The sequence below is a fragment of the Mobula birostris genome, chromosome 13 (assembly GCF_030028105.1).
Source record: "Mobula birostris isolate sMobBir1 chromosome 13, sMobBir1.hap1, whole genome shotgun sequence".
Lineage (NCBI taxonomy): Eukaryota > Metazoa > Chordata > Chondrichthyes > Myliobatiformes > Myliobatidae > Mobula > Mobula birostris.
The window spans coordinates 72000151-72017890 of record NC_092382.1 but is presented as its reverse complement, the minus strand read 5'-3'; the positions used below and the strand labels follow the sequence as shown (position 1 = coordinate 72017890).

Sequence of the window (17740 nt, the reverse complement as noted above, 5' to 3'; positions counted from 1 at the left end):
CTATTTTTTTTCTTAAGATTCTTTTTACATTCTTTATATTCCCCCAGCACCGTATTTACTCCAAGCAGCCTATATTTATTGTAGATCCCTCTCTTTTTCGAACAAAGCTTCCAATATCCATTGAAAACGATGGCTTACTCAAACGTTTAACTTTTCCTTTCAACCTAACAGGAACATAAAGATCCTGTACCCTCAAAATTTCATCTTTAAATGACCTCCGTTTCTCTATTACATCTTTCCCATAAAACAAATTGTCCCAATCCACTCCTTCTAAATCCTTCTGCATCTCCTCAAAGTTAGCTTTATCCAATCAAAAATCTCAACCCTGGGTCCAGTCCTATCCTTCTCCATAATTATATTGAAACTAATGGTATTGTGATTACTGGACCTGAAGTGCTCCCCAACACATACCTCCCTCACCTGCCCTACCTCATTCCGTAACAGGAAAATCTAACACTGCCCCTTCTCTAGTTGGTGCATCTATGTATTGCTGCAAAGAACTATCTTGCACACATTTAGTAATTAGTTATTTAGTTATTAGTCTAATCTGTATCTTCCTTCGACCCCACTAGGCAGGGGATAATGTAGCTGGGCAAGTGTTTGGAGTGTCAGTGGGAAAGTATTCTGGACATAAAGACCATCTGTCTCAGTTATGGAAAGGGATGGAGATACCCTGAGTATTAAGGTCCTGAATTAAGGAAAGGCAGATGTCAATGTAAGGCAGGGTCTGGATGAAGTGTGGGAGCAGTTCATTGCAGCTACACTACAGCTGAACACAAACTTTTGAAAGGACGTGTGAAAGTATGTTAGGACTCTGTCAAGAGTGTCCAGGATTTCACAGAGTTCGAAGGGCCTGTCAAGAGTGTGCAAGATCTCAGCACGTCAGGACACTCGCAGAGATGTGTAGGGTCTCACAGTATGTCAACGGCTCTGTCAGGGATTTGTGGGGTCTCACAGTGTGTCAGGACCCTGTCACGGGTGTGTGGATTCTCACAACGTGTCAAAGGCTCTGTGAGGGATTTGTGGGGTCTCACAGTGTGTCAGGACCCTGTCGCGTTGTGTGGGGTCTCATGGTTTGTCAGGAACCTGCAGGGGCGTGAGGACCTCACAGGGTGGCAGGAACCTGCCAGGGGTGTGTGGGGCCTTACAGAGTTTAGTGACCCTATCAGGGGTGTGTGGGGTCTCACAGTGTGTCAGGACCACGTCACGGGTGTGTGGGGCCTTATAGTGTGTATTGACTCTGTCGGGGGTGTGCGGGGTCTCACAGTGTGTCGGGCACTGCCAGAGATGTGTGGCGCCTCACAGGGTATCAGGACCATGACAGAAGTGTGTGGGGTCTCACAGGGTGTCAGGAACCTGCTAGGGGTGTGTGGGGCTTTACAGTGTGTCAGGACCCTGTAAGGGTTGTGTGGGGTCTCACAGTGTGTCGGGACCCTGTCACGGATGGGTGGGGTCTCACAGGCTCAGGACACCGCTGAGAGCATATGGGGTCTCACGGTCTGTCAGGACCCTGCTAGGAGAGTGTGGGCTCTCCATTCAATGTACTTGGGTGAGATAGATAACGTAGGAAAACATTGATTGTTGAAATAGTTACTTTAGAGAATGTGACAATTGTAGAAATGATTTTCTTCAATAATCAGGAAGAGAATATATTTCCTATTCAGAAATGGGTGTGGGAATTTCACTATCATCCCTGTTCCCTTGGCAAACAACATGAAGAACAGTGAAGAATAAGTTAGCAGGCAAATTGCCGCAATCGCACATTCTTAGTTTCTCTGTCCTAATTACCACCACAGTGTCCATCACACAGCACCAACACATATGAATTTCAGCTTCTGTGGACTGAGCTGAGGATCTTGTCCCCCATCTCAGACTCAATAACACTGCCTCCTGATGGACTCCCCAGGATTATTGAGTGGGAAATTAAACCGGATAACTGTCGCAGTGTTTGCACTAGGAGGGTGGAGATGTGAACAGAGTGGGATTCATTTGCTGTTTTGTGGTTGAGCAGACTAGTTGAGGTGTTACCTGATTTCTCATTAAATCAATGCTGTCATTGTTATTCCGTGACGAGAACTACAATGGACTACGGATTCTAAAAATAAAAAATAATGACCTCTACTATCTGAGGAAATTAGAAAAAGTGATACAGGATGAGGGCTGTTCCAGGGTTGGATGGCTTTCTTGGAAGGATTTCACTTTTCGGAGTGAAGAGATTTCGGAGAATTTCACTCTTCCAGATCGTCCTCTTCTCCATTCTGACCCCGGTGGAAGTATCTGTCGTTCCAGGACCCAAAGAGGTGTGATCCCTTTCAGAAATCTCCCCAGCTCTCTGAGTTGTTCTTCATACTGTCCTGTGAAAACTCTCCCTCCAACAAACAGTTCCCATGCATCTTAATGTGCATTGTGTTATGGAGCCAACATTTACCCGGTCAAATCTCCGTAGCTCAATAACGATATGTGTCTACACAATACTAACATTTGGTGGAAACAGCTGGATCTATGCTTACCTTTCAGCTCTCTGGGAATCTTGGGGACGAGTCGATGGACCGGAACACAACCTGTTCGGATTTAAACAATTTGAGGAATTGAAATGTGTAAAATTATGAAGTGGATAGTGCTTAAATCCAAAAATAAGTTTATCTGTGATATTATCTCACCACGTTCCTGTATTTCGTTCAGTATCCTGTCCAACTTTGGGACACCAATCCGCATTTTCACGAAGGTTTCCCACATCACCCTCCGGGCGCGGGAGCCTTTCTCCATCACCATGCTCAGGAGGAGTTTAGAACTGTCCGCCCGCTCTCCCTTGTCAGCGAGATCAGAGATTTTCTGTGAAGAATAACAGTGAACATATTGGGGACTGACAGATTCACACAGAGAATGAGAAGTAAATGATGTGCTCTGTAACGGGATCACACTGAGCAGTCACCCGGACGGGTGCTGATCCTGTCTGGACATGGACTGTACATTCTGAGTGCAGAGCACACGAAGGGACATTCACCGTGAACCTGGTCCACCAGTCAATGAGATCCTGGCTGGTCTGTGACCGCTTCATTGACGTGGCTCCAAATGCATAAATAATTCCCTACCGTATTTGACTGTGTAAAACAGAAATTAGAAAATAACGATCACAGAGGAAGAAAGAAGTCAGAAGGGATTTTATAACAGAGTGAGTAGTCTCAAAGAAGTTGCAGAAAAGATGATGTGATTCATCTTCATTCCTTCACTGCCAGCATGACAGCGGATTACCGATTGATGCCCTCACCCGCATCTCCTCCATTTCCCGCACTTCGGCCCTCACCCCATCTTCCCGACACCACAACAGGGACAGAGTTCCCCTTGTCCTCGCTACCTCTGGATCCAGCACATTATCCTCCGCAACTTCTGCCACCTTCAACAGGACCCCACAGCTGAGCACATCTTTCCCTCTCCACCCCTCTCCGCTTTCCGCAGGGATCGATCCCTCCGCGACTCGCTTATCAGCACGTCCATACCCACGGATCTCCCACTCGGCACTTATCCCTGTAAGCGTAAGTGCTACACCTATCCCTACACCTCCTCTCTTGCCACCATTCAGGGCCCCAGGCAGTCCTTCCAGTCGAGGCAACACTTCACTTACGAAGCTGTTGGGGTCATCTATTGCATCCGGTACTCCCGGGGCGGCCTGCTCTACATCGGTGAAACCCGACGCAGATTGGGGGACCGCTTCGTCGAGTACCTCCACTCCGTCCGCCACAACAGACAGGATCTCCCGGTAGCCACCCACTTCGACTCTGCTTCCCATTCCCATTCAGATATGCCCATACATGGCCTCCTCTACTGCCATGAAGAGACTAAACTCAGGTTGGAGGAGCAGCACCTCATAACCGTCTAGGTAGTCTCCAGCCCCTTGGTATGAACATAGAATTCTCCAAATTCCAGTAATTCCCTCGCCCTCCCTTCCTCCACCTCTATTACACATCCCCTCCCTCATAGTTCCACCTCCTTCTACTACTTCGCATTGTTCTCCTGCCAATCACCTCCCTGCTTCCCCTCCCCCATCCCTTTGTCTTTAAAATTACTGTTTTTTTTCAACTAGAAGCATTCTTCAAACCCTCCCCAAAGTTCTTCCTTCAGTCCTGACGAAGGATTTCGGCCCGAAACATCGACTAATATTTTCAACTGATGTTGACTGACCTGCTGAGTTCCTCCAGCGCATTGTGAGTGTTCCTTTGACACCCAATGCTTTTCCTTTGTCTTTTCTAGTGGAAGTTTATTCAGTGATTACACATTACAGAATGGTAGCACTCCCCAATCCACACTGTTTGCAGTTACGGATTGTATCAGAATTATCTCCACCCAGAACAGAACACAATAGAGCTTCTGTGGCATTCACTGATGATGTCCCAGTTCTCACTGACATCCTGTTGTCACGCTGTACATTCTTCCCAGACTGAAATTTCCTGTCATAATGCCGGTGGCGTAATGGCATCAGCGTCGGACTTCGGGATAAAAGGTCCCGAGTTCGAATCCAACCGGCACCCCTGCACGCTTTCCATCCGTGCTGGGTTACGAGCTGGTGATCTCTTTGGAAACTCACCCGGCAGAAGGCAATGGCAAACTACTGTGTAACTTGCCTCGTACGCGGTTCCCCCACTACCTCAGAGAGGCGTGGAGGGAAATCGTCCGCTAATCGGAGAAACTCCGGATGCGACCTACCTACTGTAAAAATCGACGTTTTCTACTGTAAGCCCACAGATCTGTTACTTCTCACTCACTCTGAACATCGAGCAGCTCCCACCATTCGCAGGGTTTTTTCACCGCTTTCTATCACTGGTTCAGATTCACAGGTTTGTGATTGTATGTACAATATCCTCCCTCCCACTCACCCGATGTTCCTCTCCGCTGAACTGATTCTCGGCCGTTAACGCCAGGCTCACTCCGTGCACCCCTCCTTCCATCGCCTGCTGCAGCCTGTCCCGGTAGAAGTCCGTCAACTGCAGCAGCTGGAAATCGTCCCAACCTGCCAGGAGCTCGGTAATCACTGAGATCGGACGTGTGAAGGAAAATGAGGAGCATTAAAGAAATTACTGACTCCGCGTTGGTTAGTAACTTTCTCTCTGCAACCTAAAGATCGCCAAACACAGACCAATATATATAGGAGGAGGAGCAGAGGGTGGCTCGACGGCAGCGCGCGCGGCCACTTCGGTGGTGATGTCTGCTATCTGTCAAGTAGTGGACCGTGCACAATTTTGATTTTTTGGAGAAAGACGTGAAGCACGGAGGAACATCTGGAAACCTTCTGAAATGCCCGCTTCATGGCCGCTGCTACTATGTGGTATGAGGAATCTCCGGAGCAAAAGGCCCCGAAAGCCTCGGCTTTGCGTGTTTCAGCGACCCGGGAGAGGTCGAAGGCGCTAGGCAGAGGGTGCGCTCGCGAGGCTGCATCTGAGAGGCTGGTCAGAAGTTCGAAGTGTTCGGACGGATGGACTCAGTGTCGGCTGTGGTCGGCTGCTTCCAAGTCACCGGCAAGTTGACCGTGCCTGGAGGTTTATGGCAGGGAGTTTCTCCCTTTTGCCGCCTGCTATCGGGGACTCGGAGACTTTTGAGACTTTATTTACCGTGTCCATGGTTTGTTCTTCATCAAAGTATGGTATTGCTTTGCACTGCTGTAACTATATGTTATAATTATGTGGTTCTGTCGTTCTTAGTCTTTGGTTTGTCCTGTTTTCTGTGATATCACTCTGGAGAAATATTGTATCATTTCTTAATGCATGTATGCATTTCTAAATGGCAATAAAAAGAGGACTGAGTGTGCTCTTAATCTAATCTATATAGATGTCGGGGAAGGATCGGGCTTGGGCCGGGAGGTGGGGGGGGGGGGGGGGCGCCAGGGGTATAGTTCCATCTGTGAAAGGCTGCTCTTTCGTGTCCCCGGGAATATACCTCCCTGTTTGGAAAGGACTCTACTTATTTCTGACAATGTAGTAACCCATCACCCTCACTCTCCTGGTACTGCCCAACAGCACCGCTTTGCTCTAGGTTACTGTCTGCCTGCCTGGTCAACCGCTTCCTCAGTAAACCTCTGGGATATCTCACAAAATGCTGGAGGTACTCAGCATGTCGGGCAGGATCGATGGATGAGAATAAACAATCATCGTTTCGGGCCAAGGCCCTTCATCGGACTGCAAATGAGGGAACAGATATTCTAGTTATTGCCACATTACTTTCTATTCCTTGTGGTCCTGATTCAAAACGTCATATGCTATTCCTCTCCATGGATGCTGCCTGACCTGCTGAGTTCACCAATATTTTGTGTGTCTTCTTGTTGCCCAAAACCTTCAGCATCTGCAGAATGTCTTGTCTTCTGGAATAACTCGCTATGTTCATGTGCATCACAATCTATTCGAGGAGCAGGAGCAGACGGTACATGTATTCCTTCCATGTGTGACTGTGTTTCCCCAGAGATGTTAACTCTCTCTTATCTCTCTGCTCAGTTTTCACAAATATATGAATTAAACCCAGACGCAGAATCTGCAGAGTATTCATAAATTAAAATAATTCACCAACATACCCGTGCCCTTTCCCGATGTTGACGTCACTGGAACTTCTTCACTGCTCGCACCTTGACCCATCTTTAGGACGGGTGTGATAAGTTTTTGCTGCTCTGTAATAAAAAAAAATAAAAATAACAGGAGGGTCAAACATTCATTGGGGTTTAAAGGAGAACACTGTCTTGATTTTCAACTGAGGCAAACACTTCTAAACATCATGGGCCTGTCCACTGAAGCCCTGATATGGTCTGATCCACCTGCGCCCATCCTTCCACAGTCACGCAATACCCATTCCTGCCCTATGCATGGATTGTACACTGGGCCGAGATTCTCCAGGGTATCTACTGGCTATATTGCAGGCAGTTCCCTTTTTGGTAGCAATCTTGTTTTTCTGGACCGGGAGCGATGTGTCAATGGAATGGCAAGGCAGGTTGAGCAGACAGCACCCACTGATTTGGTCCTCCTACCATTGGTGGCGCTATAGTGTGTAATGGACAAGTGTTACAACAGTGTGGGGTGAAGCATTTCTGCTGACCAATGGGACATGTATTCCTCTCGTCACTGAATTATACAGATTTCTCAGTCACACCTGACTCTCACCGTCTCCTTTCAGTTTAACGTCGCCTGGCATTGATACCTATGGCAATATTATGGATTGAGTCTACATAGAAACACTCTGACATCCTGAATAATGCAAATTCACCCACAGCGTCACGACATCTTGTCCTGAACCACCATAGTATCTCCAGCCGGACTTTACAACCGTTATTAGCACTTAAACTGCGGTCAAGATTACTTTGAGCATATCACCTGGCTATTATCAGACAATTACATGGCACCCTGTTAATTACAATGTAGACCCGCCATACATCCAAAAAAATCAAGATGACAATAACAATCTTTAACATAAATATGACAAAATGCTAGTATTATTCAAAAAAAAATAGACAGACTATTAATATTTTAGGTGGGAGACTCTATCAGAGCTGAGCCTGTGTGTAGGAGACATGTATCTGTTCTCTATCTCCATTGTATTCTGTGTGGCGTATTTATGATTTTTTTTATATAACAAGTCGCATCAGCAGGGGTGTGGTAAACGCGAAGGGAATCAGGTACATATTTGTGCGTTGTTCTGTGCAGTACATAGCTGGGTACTGACGGATGTCATACCTCCATTATTATCCACTCAAATATGCAGAACTTACACTTCGGTACACTTCAGTTTCAAAGCCTCAAGATTGTATGTTTGCTGATTGCTAATAAGGGATCGAATGCATATCACCGACATTCGTAACAATCATTATTGGAGCTGAGGGACATCATGCAACTATAACAAATCGGTGGGACCGCCAGCAACGGCAACTTGATTTGGTTAGATTACACGGCTATATTCTCAGCAGATGGTTCTCAATCTGCCGATCATCTAAAAAATTTTGCTTCCGTATTCACCAGTGGAAAGGATCTTGGCACTTGTGGGAATGGCTTACAGAGGACTGAACCGCTTGAGTGTTAAGAAAGAGGACGTGCTGGGTCTTTTGAAAGGTATTAAGTTAGAAAAGTCGCCGAGACTTTTACTGTGGGAAGCGAGAGAGGAGATTGCTAAGACACTCACGATGATCCTTGCATCATCAATAGGATGTTTGGAAGTTCAGAATGTTGTTCCCTTGTTCAAGAAAGGGAGTGGAGATAACCAAGGAAATTATAGACCAATGAGTCTTACTTCAGTAGTAGGCAAGTTGTTGGAAAAGATCATGAGAGGCAGGATTCATGGGCATTTGAAGAAACATAATCTGATAAGGGATGGTCAGCACGGTTATGTTAAGGGCAGGCCATGGCTTACGAACCTGACAATTGTTTGAGGATGCAACAAAACACATTGATGAAGGTAGAGCAGTGGATATAGTGTATATGGATTTCAGTAAGGCATTTGATAAAGTTCCCCATGTCAAGCTCATTCAGAAAGTAATGATGAATGGGATCCAAGGAGACATTGCTTTCTGGATCAAGAATTAGCTTGCCCACAGAGGATAAAGGGTGGTTGTAGACGGTTCGTATACTGCATGGAGGATGGTGACCTGGGGTGTTCCGGAGGGATCAGTTCTGGGACCCCTGCTCTTCGTGATTTTTATAAATGACGTGGCTGAGGAAGTAGAAGGGTGCGTTGGCAAGTTTGCTGATGACACAAAAGATGGGGGTGTTGTGAATATTCTGGAGAGTTGTCAGAGGTTACAGCGCGACATCGGTAGGAGGCAGAAGTGGCATATGGAGTTCAATCCAAATATATATGAATTGGTTAATTTTGGTAGGTCAAATTTGAAGTCAGAATATAATATTAATGGCAAGACTCCTGACATTGTGGAGGATGAGAGAGATCTCGGGGTCCGGGTCGATAGAACACTGGAAGCTGCTGCACAGGTTGACGTTGTTATTATAGTGTGTTGGCATTCATCACCATGGGATTGAGTGCTATAGAGAGAGTGCAGAGGAGATATACCAGGATGCAGCCTCGATTGGGGAGCATGTCTTATGAGAATAGGTTGAGTGAACCTGGCCTTTTCTCCTTCGACCGACGGAGGACAGGAGGTGACCTGATGAGTTGTATAAGATGAGAGTCATTGGTCGTGCGGATAGCCAGAGGCTTTTGCCCAGGGTCGAAATAGGGGGCAAAGTTTTAAGCTGCTTGGAAGTAGGTAGAAAGGAGATGTCAGTGATAGTTTTTTCACACAGAGATTGGTAGTGCATGGAATGCACTGCCAGCGACAGTGGTAGAGGCGGATACAATAGGGTCTTTTAAGAGACTCTTAGATAGGTACTGTAGATTTCTGTGTTCTATATTTTTAACATTTTACTTACGAGATGCCAAGATGATCATCATGAATCAAATCTCACTGAGATTTCACAGATTCTGCTGAACTTACTACCAACTGCGCAAGTATGGGAAGGTACAGGTACAGAGGAACACTGACTTGCAACAGCATCACAGGCAAGTACATTCAGATAACACACGGAACACAAATTATGCGATTCTGTGTCATTAATAATCTGGAAATACAAATTTTACATAATTTATAATAGATAAATATACATTTTCTGTCAATGACTTGGAAATGTTGAATTTGTCCCTCAGACAAATTGTTGACACATTTTGAGAACAACTAACCTCCAAGCCCAGTTACACTGTTACCTTATATCACCCCAATGTACAGTTGTAATGTGTTGATCTGAATAGATGATCTGCAATACAAGATTTTCACTGAACTTTGGTATATAACAATAACAAAGGTAAGACCATTAGATATAGGAGCAGAAATAGGCCATTTGGCCCATCGGGCCCTCTCTGACATTTAATCATGGCTGATCCTTTTTTCCCTCCTCAGCCCCATTCCCAGGTCTTCTTCCCGTAACCTCTGATGCCATGTCCAATGTGGAATCTATCAATCTCTGTCATAAATACACACAAAGACTTGGCCTCCACATCTGCTTGTGGTACCATATTCCAAAAATTAACCACCCTCTGGATAAAGAAATTTCTCTGCATCTCTCTTTTGAATGGACGCCCCTCTATCTTGAAGCTGTGCCTTCTTGTCCTAGACTTTGCCCTTGACCTAGAATGGTCTTTCAACATTCAAAAGGTTTCAATGAGATTTCCCCCTCATCCCTTTAATTTTCAGCGAGCATAGACGCACAACCACTAACCTTTGTTTATATGATTACCCTTTCATTCCCGGATTCATACTTGTGATCATTCTCTGAACTCTCTCCATTGTCAGCGAATCTTTTCTTACATAAGAAGCCCAGAACTGTTCACAATACTCAAGGTGAGGCCTCACCAGTGCCTTATCAATCCTCAGCATTACTTACAAAATTGTTGCCACAGTTTGGAAACAACTGGGCTCCAAGCACCGGTCCTTACAACACCCACTGGGACATCCTGCAGACCCAAGCAATGTCTGTTTATGTCTTATCTTTAAACTCACAGAGAACAGAAACAGGAGCAGGCCACTCGGCCCCTCTAGTACATCTTCACCATATCTCACACTGGTAGGTGTAGTCAGTTATTTCACTACCACCAATATCCAGCCACCGGACCAGAGACTTCTGCTTCATTGCACAAGTAGAAACATTTACCCCATCTGTCGAAGCACAAACCTGGGCTGGAGCCCAACCACTGCCAGTTCTATATTGCTGGAGTCCCCATGCCAGGACTCCTAGTGTCGGTTAAATTCTTGAGTGTCTCGGCTATTCCCAGTTCCAAAACTTACACTCCCCTCCATCCCACAATAGATCTGGAACCTGATGATACCTTAATAAGCCAGGAATCCCGGGCCGTAGGTTACCAGCGGGTGGGGAGATACATTTTAACTTATCTCCACAAGATAAATTGAGCACATGCGTTCATTTTCTTACTGTTGAGTGGGATCTGGAGCAGCGCAATTGCCCATCGTATTTCCCGTGGTGTAAGAGGAACAAAATGTCTTGATATAAAATTGCAAATAAAACATTGCAATTTCAGTACAAGAAAAAAAGATGCAGTACATGATGCAGAATTGTTGACTGATTGCAAGATGCTTGCGACATTCGGAACAGAGTTGTATGAATGTAATCCCTACATTTATTAGTTATCTCTCCATTCCAACGCAGACATCATATACTCCATATGCTCAAGATATCCTCACATCCACAGCCGCGCCGGAGGTCAGTCTCTCTGCTGAGGGGCAGTGATCAGAGAGCGATAAAAATGTTCAACACTTCTTGCAGCTCTGGTGAGCTGTTACCCTGATGGAGGAAGTGGCTCAGCAAAACTAAATGAAAAAAATAATTAACAGACTCAACCTCACATGCTCTGAGTTTCCTTATAACAAAGATGAATACCGAACACTCAATCAATTTAAAATTTCACTGATTGTTTCAACCCTGCCTCGAAGTACATCAAGAAAATTTGTTGGTAGTTCATTTTCTACAGAACTTCCAGCAGAAGCTGGTCCAAAATCAAAGATCATTTTTGGGTGCGGCCTCTCTGTTCCAAATGTCAACTCTGGGATATTTATAAGAGACATCGCACAATGCATTGTGGTGATAACCATGACGTTTCGTTCTTTGTTCAATTAAGTGGTTAAACATTCCATCATATTCTTGTGTTTGCAAATGACATGCAGCTACGGTCAACCCCGGGCATTAATACAGGTGAAATTCAGATCCTGCTACTGGACAGCAGGATCGAAGGGAAGGTCCCCAGATACAACTGTATAGATTGAGATTGTGATCTCAGACCCGAGACTCCCCTACTTTTAAAAACATTTTGTCCTCATCCACTCTATCCAGAGCTCAGGATTTCATTGAGTTTCCTGATCCGGAAATCACCATCCCTCTATCGAGAACATGTCCAGAGACACCAAATGATCCTCATAGATACAATTTTTCATTCCAGAATTTTTGTAAACAACAACTGTAATGAGCACATTCCCACGAATAATAGACAATTTGGAGGCAGGATGATTTATTGAGAAAACCTGTGGCTTCCTTACTTCTCTGCAAACCTTCACAAAAAATCTCCTGGTGATCAGTGTGCTCATCTAGGCATGGAGCTGAAAGAGATGGGGGAGATTTTCAATGAATTCTCTCTGCCTATGTTTACTTGGGAGACAAATATAGAAATGTGGGAAGTTAATCAAGTCATGGATTGTATACGGATTACACAACAGGACCTTGTCGTCTTGAGGTGAATTAGGATAGACAATTCCCCAAGGCCTTACAATGTGTCCCTTGGACCTTGTGGCAGCCTACTGTAGAGGATGCAGGAGCCCTGGCAGACACAGATATTGCTGGTATTGAAGGGACGGTGTTACAGGGTAGGTTGAACAGGTTAGAAAGCTTATTCCTGGAGCGCAGGAGAATGAGGAAAGATCCTAGGATCGCTCGGTTAATGGTAATGGTCCATGGCATAAAAAAAGGTTTGGTAACCCATGCTGGAGTTATATGATCATATGGTGGTATAAATAGGGTGAATGCATATGGCTTTTGACCCTCTGGTTGGGTGAGGTCGTGGACTTATGGTGAAAATTGAAATATTTAAGAGGAGTCTGAGAGGGAACTATTTCACTCGAGAGGGTGATGTGAATGCGAACCAGCTCCCAGCAGAAGCAATAAATGCAGGTTCATTTGCAGCGTTTAAGAGTAGTTTGTATGGGTACATGGATGAGGGAGGTATTGATGGCTATGGTCTGGGTGCACGTGGATGGATCAAGGCAAAGAATGGCACAGACTAGATGGGCCGAAATCCCGGTTTCTGTGCTGTAATAGAACAAATTTAAATTGAGCCTACTACACAAGTCCATTTCCCAGGATCATTCCAATGTAATGTTCTAAAAAAAAAACTGTAAATACAAGAAACACTCAACACATAAAGAATATCTGTGGAGAGAGGAACAATGTTAAGCTTCAACTCCAACCTGTGTCAGAATGGCTTCAAACATTTCAGGTCTCCAGCATCTTGAGTGTTTCTTTAAAATACAACTGTTCACATACAGGCGACAGTGAGTTTTCACATATAGGCGACAGTGAGCGGATATTTCCAGACACGGTGAGAATACTGAACCTGAGGTAGATATCCAACGATGCAGACACTGAACAGCTCATTCCATATACACACTAGTTCTGTGTATTGAGATTACTTCTCAGGTCTCTTCGGTCTCTCAGCTTTTTTGTATCTGTGCCCTTTCGGTTTGGACTCTCCGACCCCGGGGAACAAACCTTGGCATATTTGACTGGACTTCAAGACTACTTTAGGAAAAAAACGGTGTTGACTGTACCAGTGACCTCCCCCCGCCCCCGACGTTTTAAACAATAGTTCCAGGCACACAGAATAAGTCAGCCACGAAAGCTCACCCCCCCAACACCCCAAGGTGAGCAGCCACTTTCTCTAATAACAGCTGACGCAAGGTCTCTGTCAAGATGCTACCACTGTACGGTTTCCGGACCAAAAACATGCCAGACCAACTACACCCGCAGCGTGCACACATGTCTAGACCTTGGTGAACATATTCCTACTTCTCCGTCTAAACACACCACTTTGCAACTGGCTGTGGGAATTGCTAACCAAAACGGATTCAGACAGTCAGGATATACAACTGCTCCTCCCTCCAGATCATCCTCAAAACAGACTGTGTGCTGAGCCCATTGCTGTACAATCTGCTCACACAGGACTGCACGGCCAAATACCCGGGTAATCACATGGTCAAGTTCGCCGTTGTCACGACAATGGAGAGGTCCAACACTAATATCAATTAGATGGCATAAAGAGAAAAGAGTTCAAGGCTTGGTGCCATACAAATAACCTCTTCTTCAATGTCAGCAAGACAAAGGAGATTGTTATCAACTTCAGGAGAACTTGCACCACTGGCAAACATCTTTACATTAGCAGCATAGCTGTGGAAACTGGAAGCAGTTTCAAACTCCTGGGCATGCGCATCTCAAACCTCATGGTCCCAGAACACAATTCACAGAATCAGGAAAGCTCGCTCCCCAACATCTCGACTTTCTGGGGAGGCTGCAAAGAGATCTCTATGTATAGTGCATGAGGGAAAGGGGTCGGCAACGGCATGAAGGTTCCCACCCACTCTTGCCCATGGACTATTTTTTCCCACTCCCATCAGCGAAGAGGCTACATGGCATCACCTCCAGGACCAGTACACCCAAAAATTGTTATTTTCTCAAGCAGTAAGGCAAATCAACACCTCCACCCACTAACTCACTCCTCCACACCCCCATCACCACTATTTTAAGATTGCCTGTCAGTCATCCTATGTCCAGATACCCCTCTGCCTATCATCATTTCATGGACATGCGATCAATGCTTTAAGCTATCATATGTATTGAGTGTTTTTATAATTGTGGTTTTTATCTTTCTGTGTTTTTGTGCTTTGTTCCTGCGTCAGATCCGGTGTGTTTTGTTTTCCCTTTCATTTGTACACTGGAGTGACATTAAACAACCTGAATCTTGAATCCTGGGGAATACACAACGACCAGCCACATTATCTATGCTCCTTCCTGATTTTATAAACTTCTACAATGTCACACTCATTGTCCTGTGCTCCGTGGAATAAAGATCCAGCTTGGTCAATCTCTCCCTTTCACCCGGCCCTGTAGTCCAGTCAGCATCTTCACCAATCTCTTCAATACGCTCTCCAGCTGGTTAATCTCTTTCCTATAACAGGGTGAACAAAACTGTATATGATACTCGCTGTAGCCTCACCAACAATTTATACAACTACAATATAATGCCCATAACCCAAAACTCAATGCCACAACTGATGAAGGTCAGCATGGTTAAAGCCTTCTTTGCCAAACTTTACACTTGCACGTCCACTTTCAGAAAGCCGTACACTTGTACTCCCAGGTTGTCGCGCCATTCACTACTTCAGTCCCACCATGGTCACACTGTCCAAAATGCAACATCCGTCACTTGTTCAAGTTGAAAACCATTTGCCATTCCACATCCCATCTCTATAACTGATCAAGATCTCCTTAAAAATCATTGTAACCTGTTGCAATATCAAGCAGACTCCCGAATTTAGTATGAAACTTGCTGACCATGTCATGCACATTCATATTCAAGAAAATGCCCTGAATAATGGATTACAGAGGTCTCAACACTAACACTCACATCCCACTCGTCACAAGCCTCCATTCGCTAAATCTATCTTCAGTCATCACCCTCTTCTTCCTGTCATCGATCCCGCTGTACAGATATGACATCCCACTGGGTGATATGGGTGATGTAGTCGGTGATTTCCCCACAACTAATGTACAATCGCACAGATCTGCAGATTCACTGCAGACTGAGAAGTTTCCAATAAACACCTATATAGTTACCAAGTGGACGGATGCCCCTATACAGCCCATTCCATATTCTGACAGACTCCTTCCCAATATAATAACACACAACCCTGCGATGCTTTGGTGCCGGCGATTTGCCGTGGTGATCCTGCCATTTCCCATTCATAAACTAAGGTGGAACTGGAACCTAATGCCCCCCTGCCGAACTGTTCAACAGATTGGTGCAAATGCCATAGCCACAACCATAGAGCCAATGCTCACAGCATCCTTTCCTCCCACTATCATTCTGTTGCATTTGTTCCTGAGCCACTGACTCGATGCTCAGAGGCAGTGACCAAAGAGCGATTAAAATTCTGCAACATATGTTGCAATTCTGGCCAGTTGTTACCGTGGAAACGGAGGAAGTGGCTCAACAACGGTAACTGAAAAAGGAAATAACAAACTCAATATCATACCCTACGAGTTACATTGTGACAAAGATTAACACTGCAGCCATTTTATAACGGGGAAACTAAAATTGTAATGGCTACTTTTACTCTGACTCCTGTTGTATTCCGTTAAACCTCTGTAGGTCCAGCTCATAAAAAAAAGACTCCTGGAAAACTCGACCAGGTAAAAGGTGGAAGACAATGATTTACAATCAAGACGACGGTTAGAAGAAGCGTTGCTGATATATGTATACCATTGAGCTGATGAGATACATGCTGGACAGAAAACAGCAGAGAACTGTGACACAGCTGAACACAACAGAGAAACAAGTCTCCCCTTCATGGTCTTTGTCTGTACTCACCACTGCCTCAGTAAAACAGCCAACATCCCCACAGCCTTGGACATTTTCAATTCTCGCCTCCCATCGAGTCGGAGATCAAATAAAACAGAAACATATCAGCAAGCTCAAGGACAGATCCTTAACCAAACTGAATGTTCCCCAATTTGATGAGATGGACTCCTGACCTCACAATGTAACTCGATGTGACCTTGCACCATATGTCCAAATGCATTGCACTTTCTCTGTAACCATAATGAGTTGTTACTCTGTTATTCTTTTGCCCTGTTTCACCGCAGTGTACTGCAGTAATGTATTGACCTGCACGGATAATGCCGAACACAAGGTTTTCACTGAACCTCGGTATATGACAAAAATAAAGATTTTCCCCATTTTAATTGAGCAGGAATATTAGACAGCTGGGGACTTCCTTTGGGAAATCTAGAGGAGAACTTCATTTTTCAAGAAATCCATATAAATGAAAAATATGATGAAACATAGTCATATAAATAAATAAATATAATAATCGGGTCATGTATAGGGAAACACTGGACGCATTGTGGAAAATCCTAGCATGGGATAGAAAGTCGAAATTCCCCCAAGAGGACATGACAGATCAGGATTTCACCGTCGCCTGAATGGACTAAAGATTAAACTACACGTAGACGGGGATTAGTGTCCCGAAAGTCCAATTACTCTGTTTAACCTTCTCTGTCTACAAAAATACAGCAGGCCTAATGGCCGCTCTGTGTCTCAGAATGATGTAAAATAACTGTGGACCCCAGGCATCGATCCAGGTGAAGTTTGGATCCGCTACCGGACCACGTGATGTAGGTAAAGTTCCCCAGTTACAACTGAACGGATGGTGTAGTCTCGGCATCACTGCCTCGTCCCGCTTGTAGAACCAAGGCACCAGGGGCTGAGCGGTGGCTCATCTCAGGCGGCTCGGTGTGTGAATCCAACAACCCTGATCGATCCCGCCAGAGATGTGAACGGGACTCACACATCAGACGTCCCCGCTCGGGACCGGCCTCAATACTCACCGCTGGAAAATTGATGTACTAGCCCCGCAAACAGAGATCCGTCCGCCGGCTCCCGGAAAGAAAACCACCGCCCAGCCCGGGATTGAGCATGCGCAATGTGATCTCGCGTCTTGGAGCGGTGGGCGGGGCCTCAGAAACAAACCCGCAGATGCTGCAGTTCCGAATTAAACGGGCTCATATGACTGATGGGTTTGGTCTCCCATGGCAATATCACAATCAGATTCAATATCCCTGGCATATGTCATGAAATGTGTTGCCTTTGCGGCAGCAACATAGTGCAATAAACAACAATATCGAAAACAACTGATAAGTAGTGCAAAAATATAAATGTAAATAAACAAAACTCAGTGCCACAACTGATGAAGGCCAGCATGATTAAAGACTTCTTTTCCAAACTTTGCACTTTCATGTCCACTTTCAGGAAACCTACACTTGTAACCCATGTTGCTCTGTTCCACAACACCCGGTGCCGCGCCATTCACTATTGCAGTCCCACCATGGTTTGACTGTCCACAGTGCACCATCCCTCACTTGTCCAAGTTGAAAACCATTTGCCATTC

General features: G+C 45.2%; 1 protein-coding gene across 2 annotated transcripts in view; it reads right to left on the bottom strand.

Annotated features, from left to right (window-relative positions):
• LOC140206972 (NACHT, LRR and PYD domains-containing protein 12-like) overlaps positions 1-17263 on the bottom strand; it is a 33882-nt gene extending 16619 nt beyond the window's left edge. For both annotated transcript variants that reach the window (XM_072275281.1, XM_072275282.1), the window contains exons 1-5: positions 17181-17263; positions 6557-6649; positions 4872-5026; positions 2661-2832; positions 2511-2561 (exon numbers count right to left, since the gene is read on the bottom strand). In XM_072275281.1, the coding sequence (XP_072131382.1) occupies positions 2511-2561; positions 2661-2832; positions 4872-5026; positions 6557-6617 (439 nt within the window). In that variant the 5' untranslated portion in view covers positions 6618-6649; positions 17181-17263. The remainder of the gene's footprint in view (positions 1-2510; positions 2562-2660; positions 2833-4871; positions 5027-6556; positions 6650-17180) is intronic.
• Positions 17264-17740: the final 477 nt, after the last annotated feature.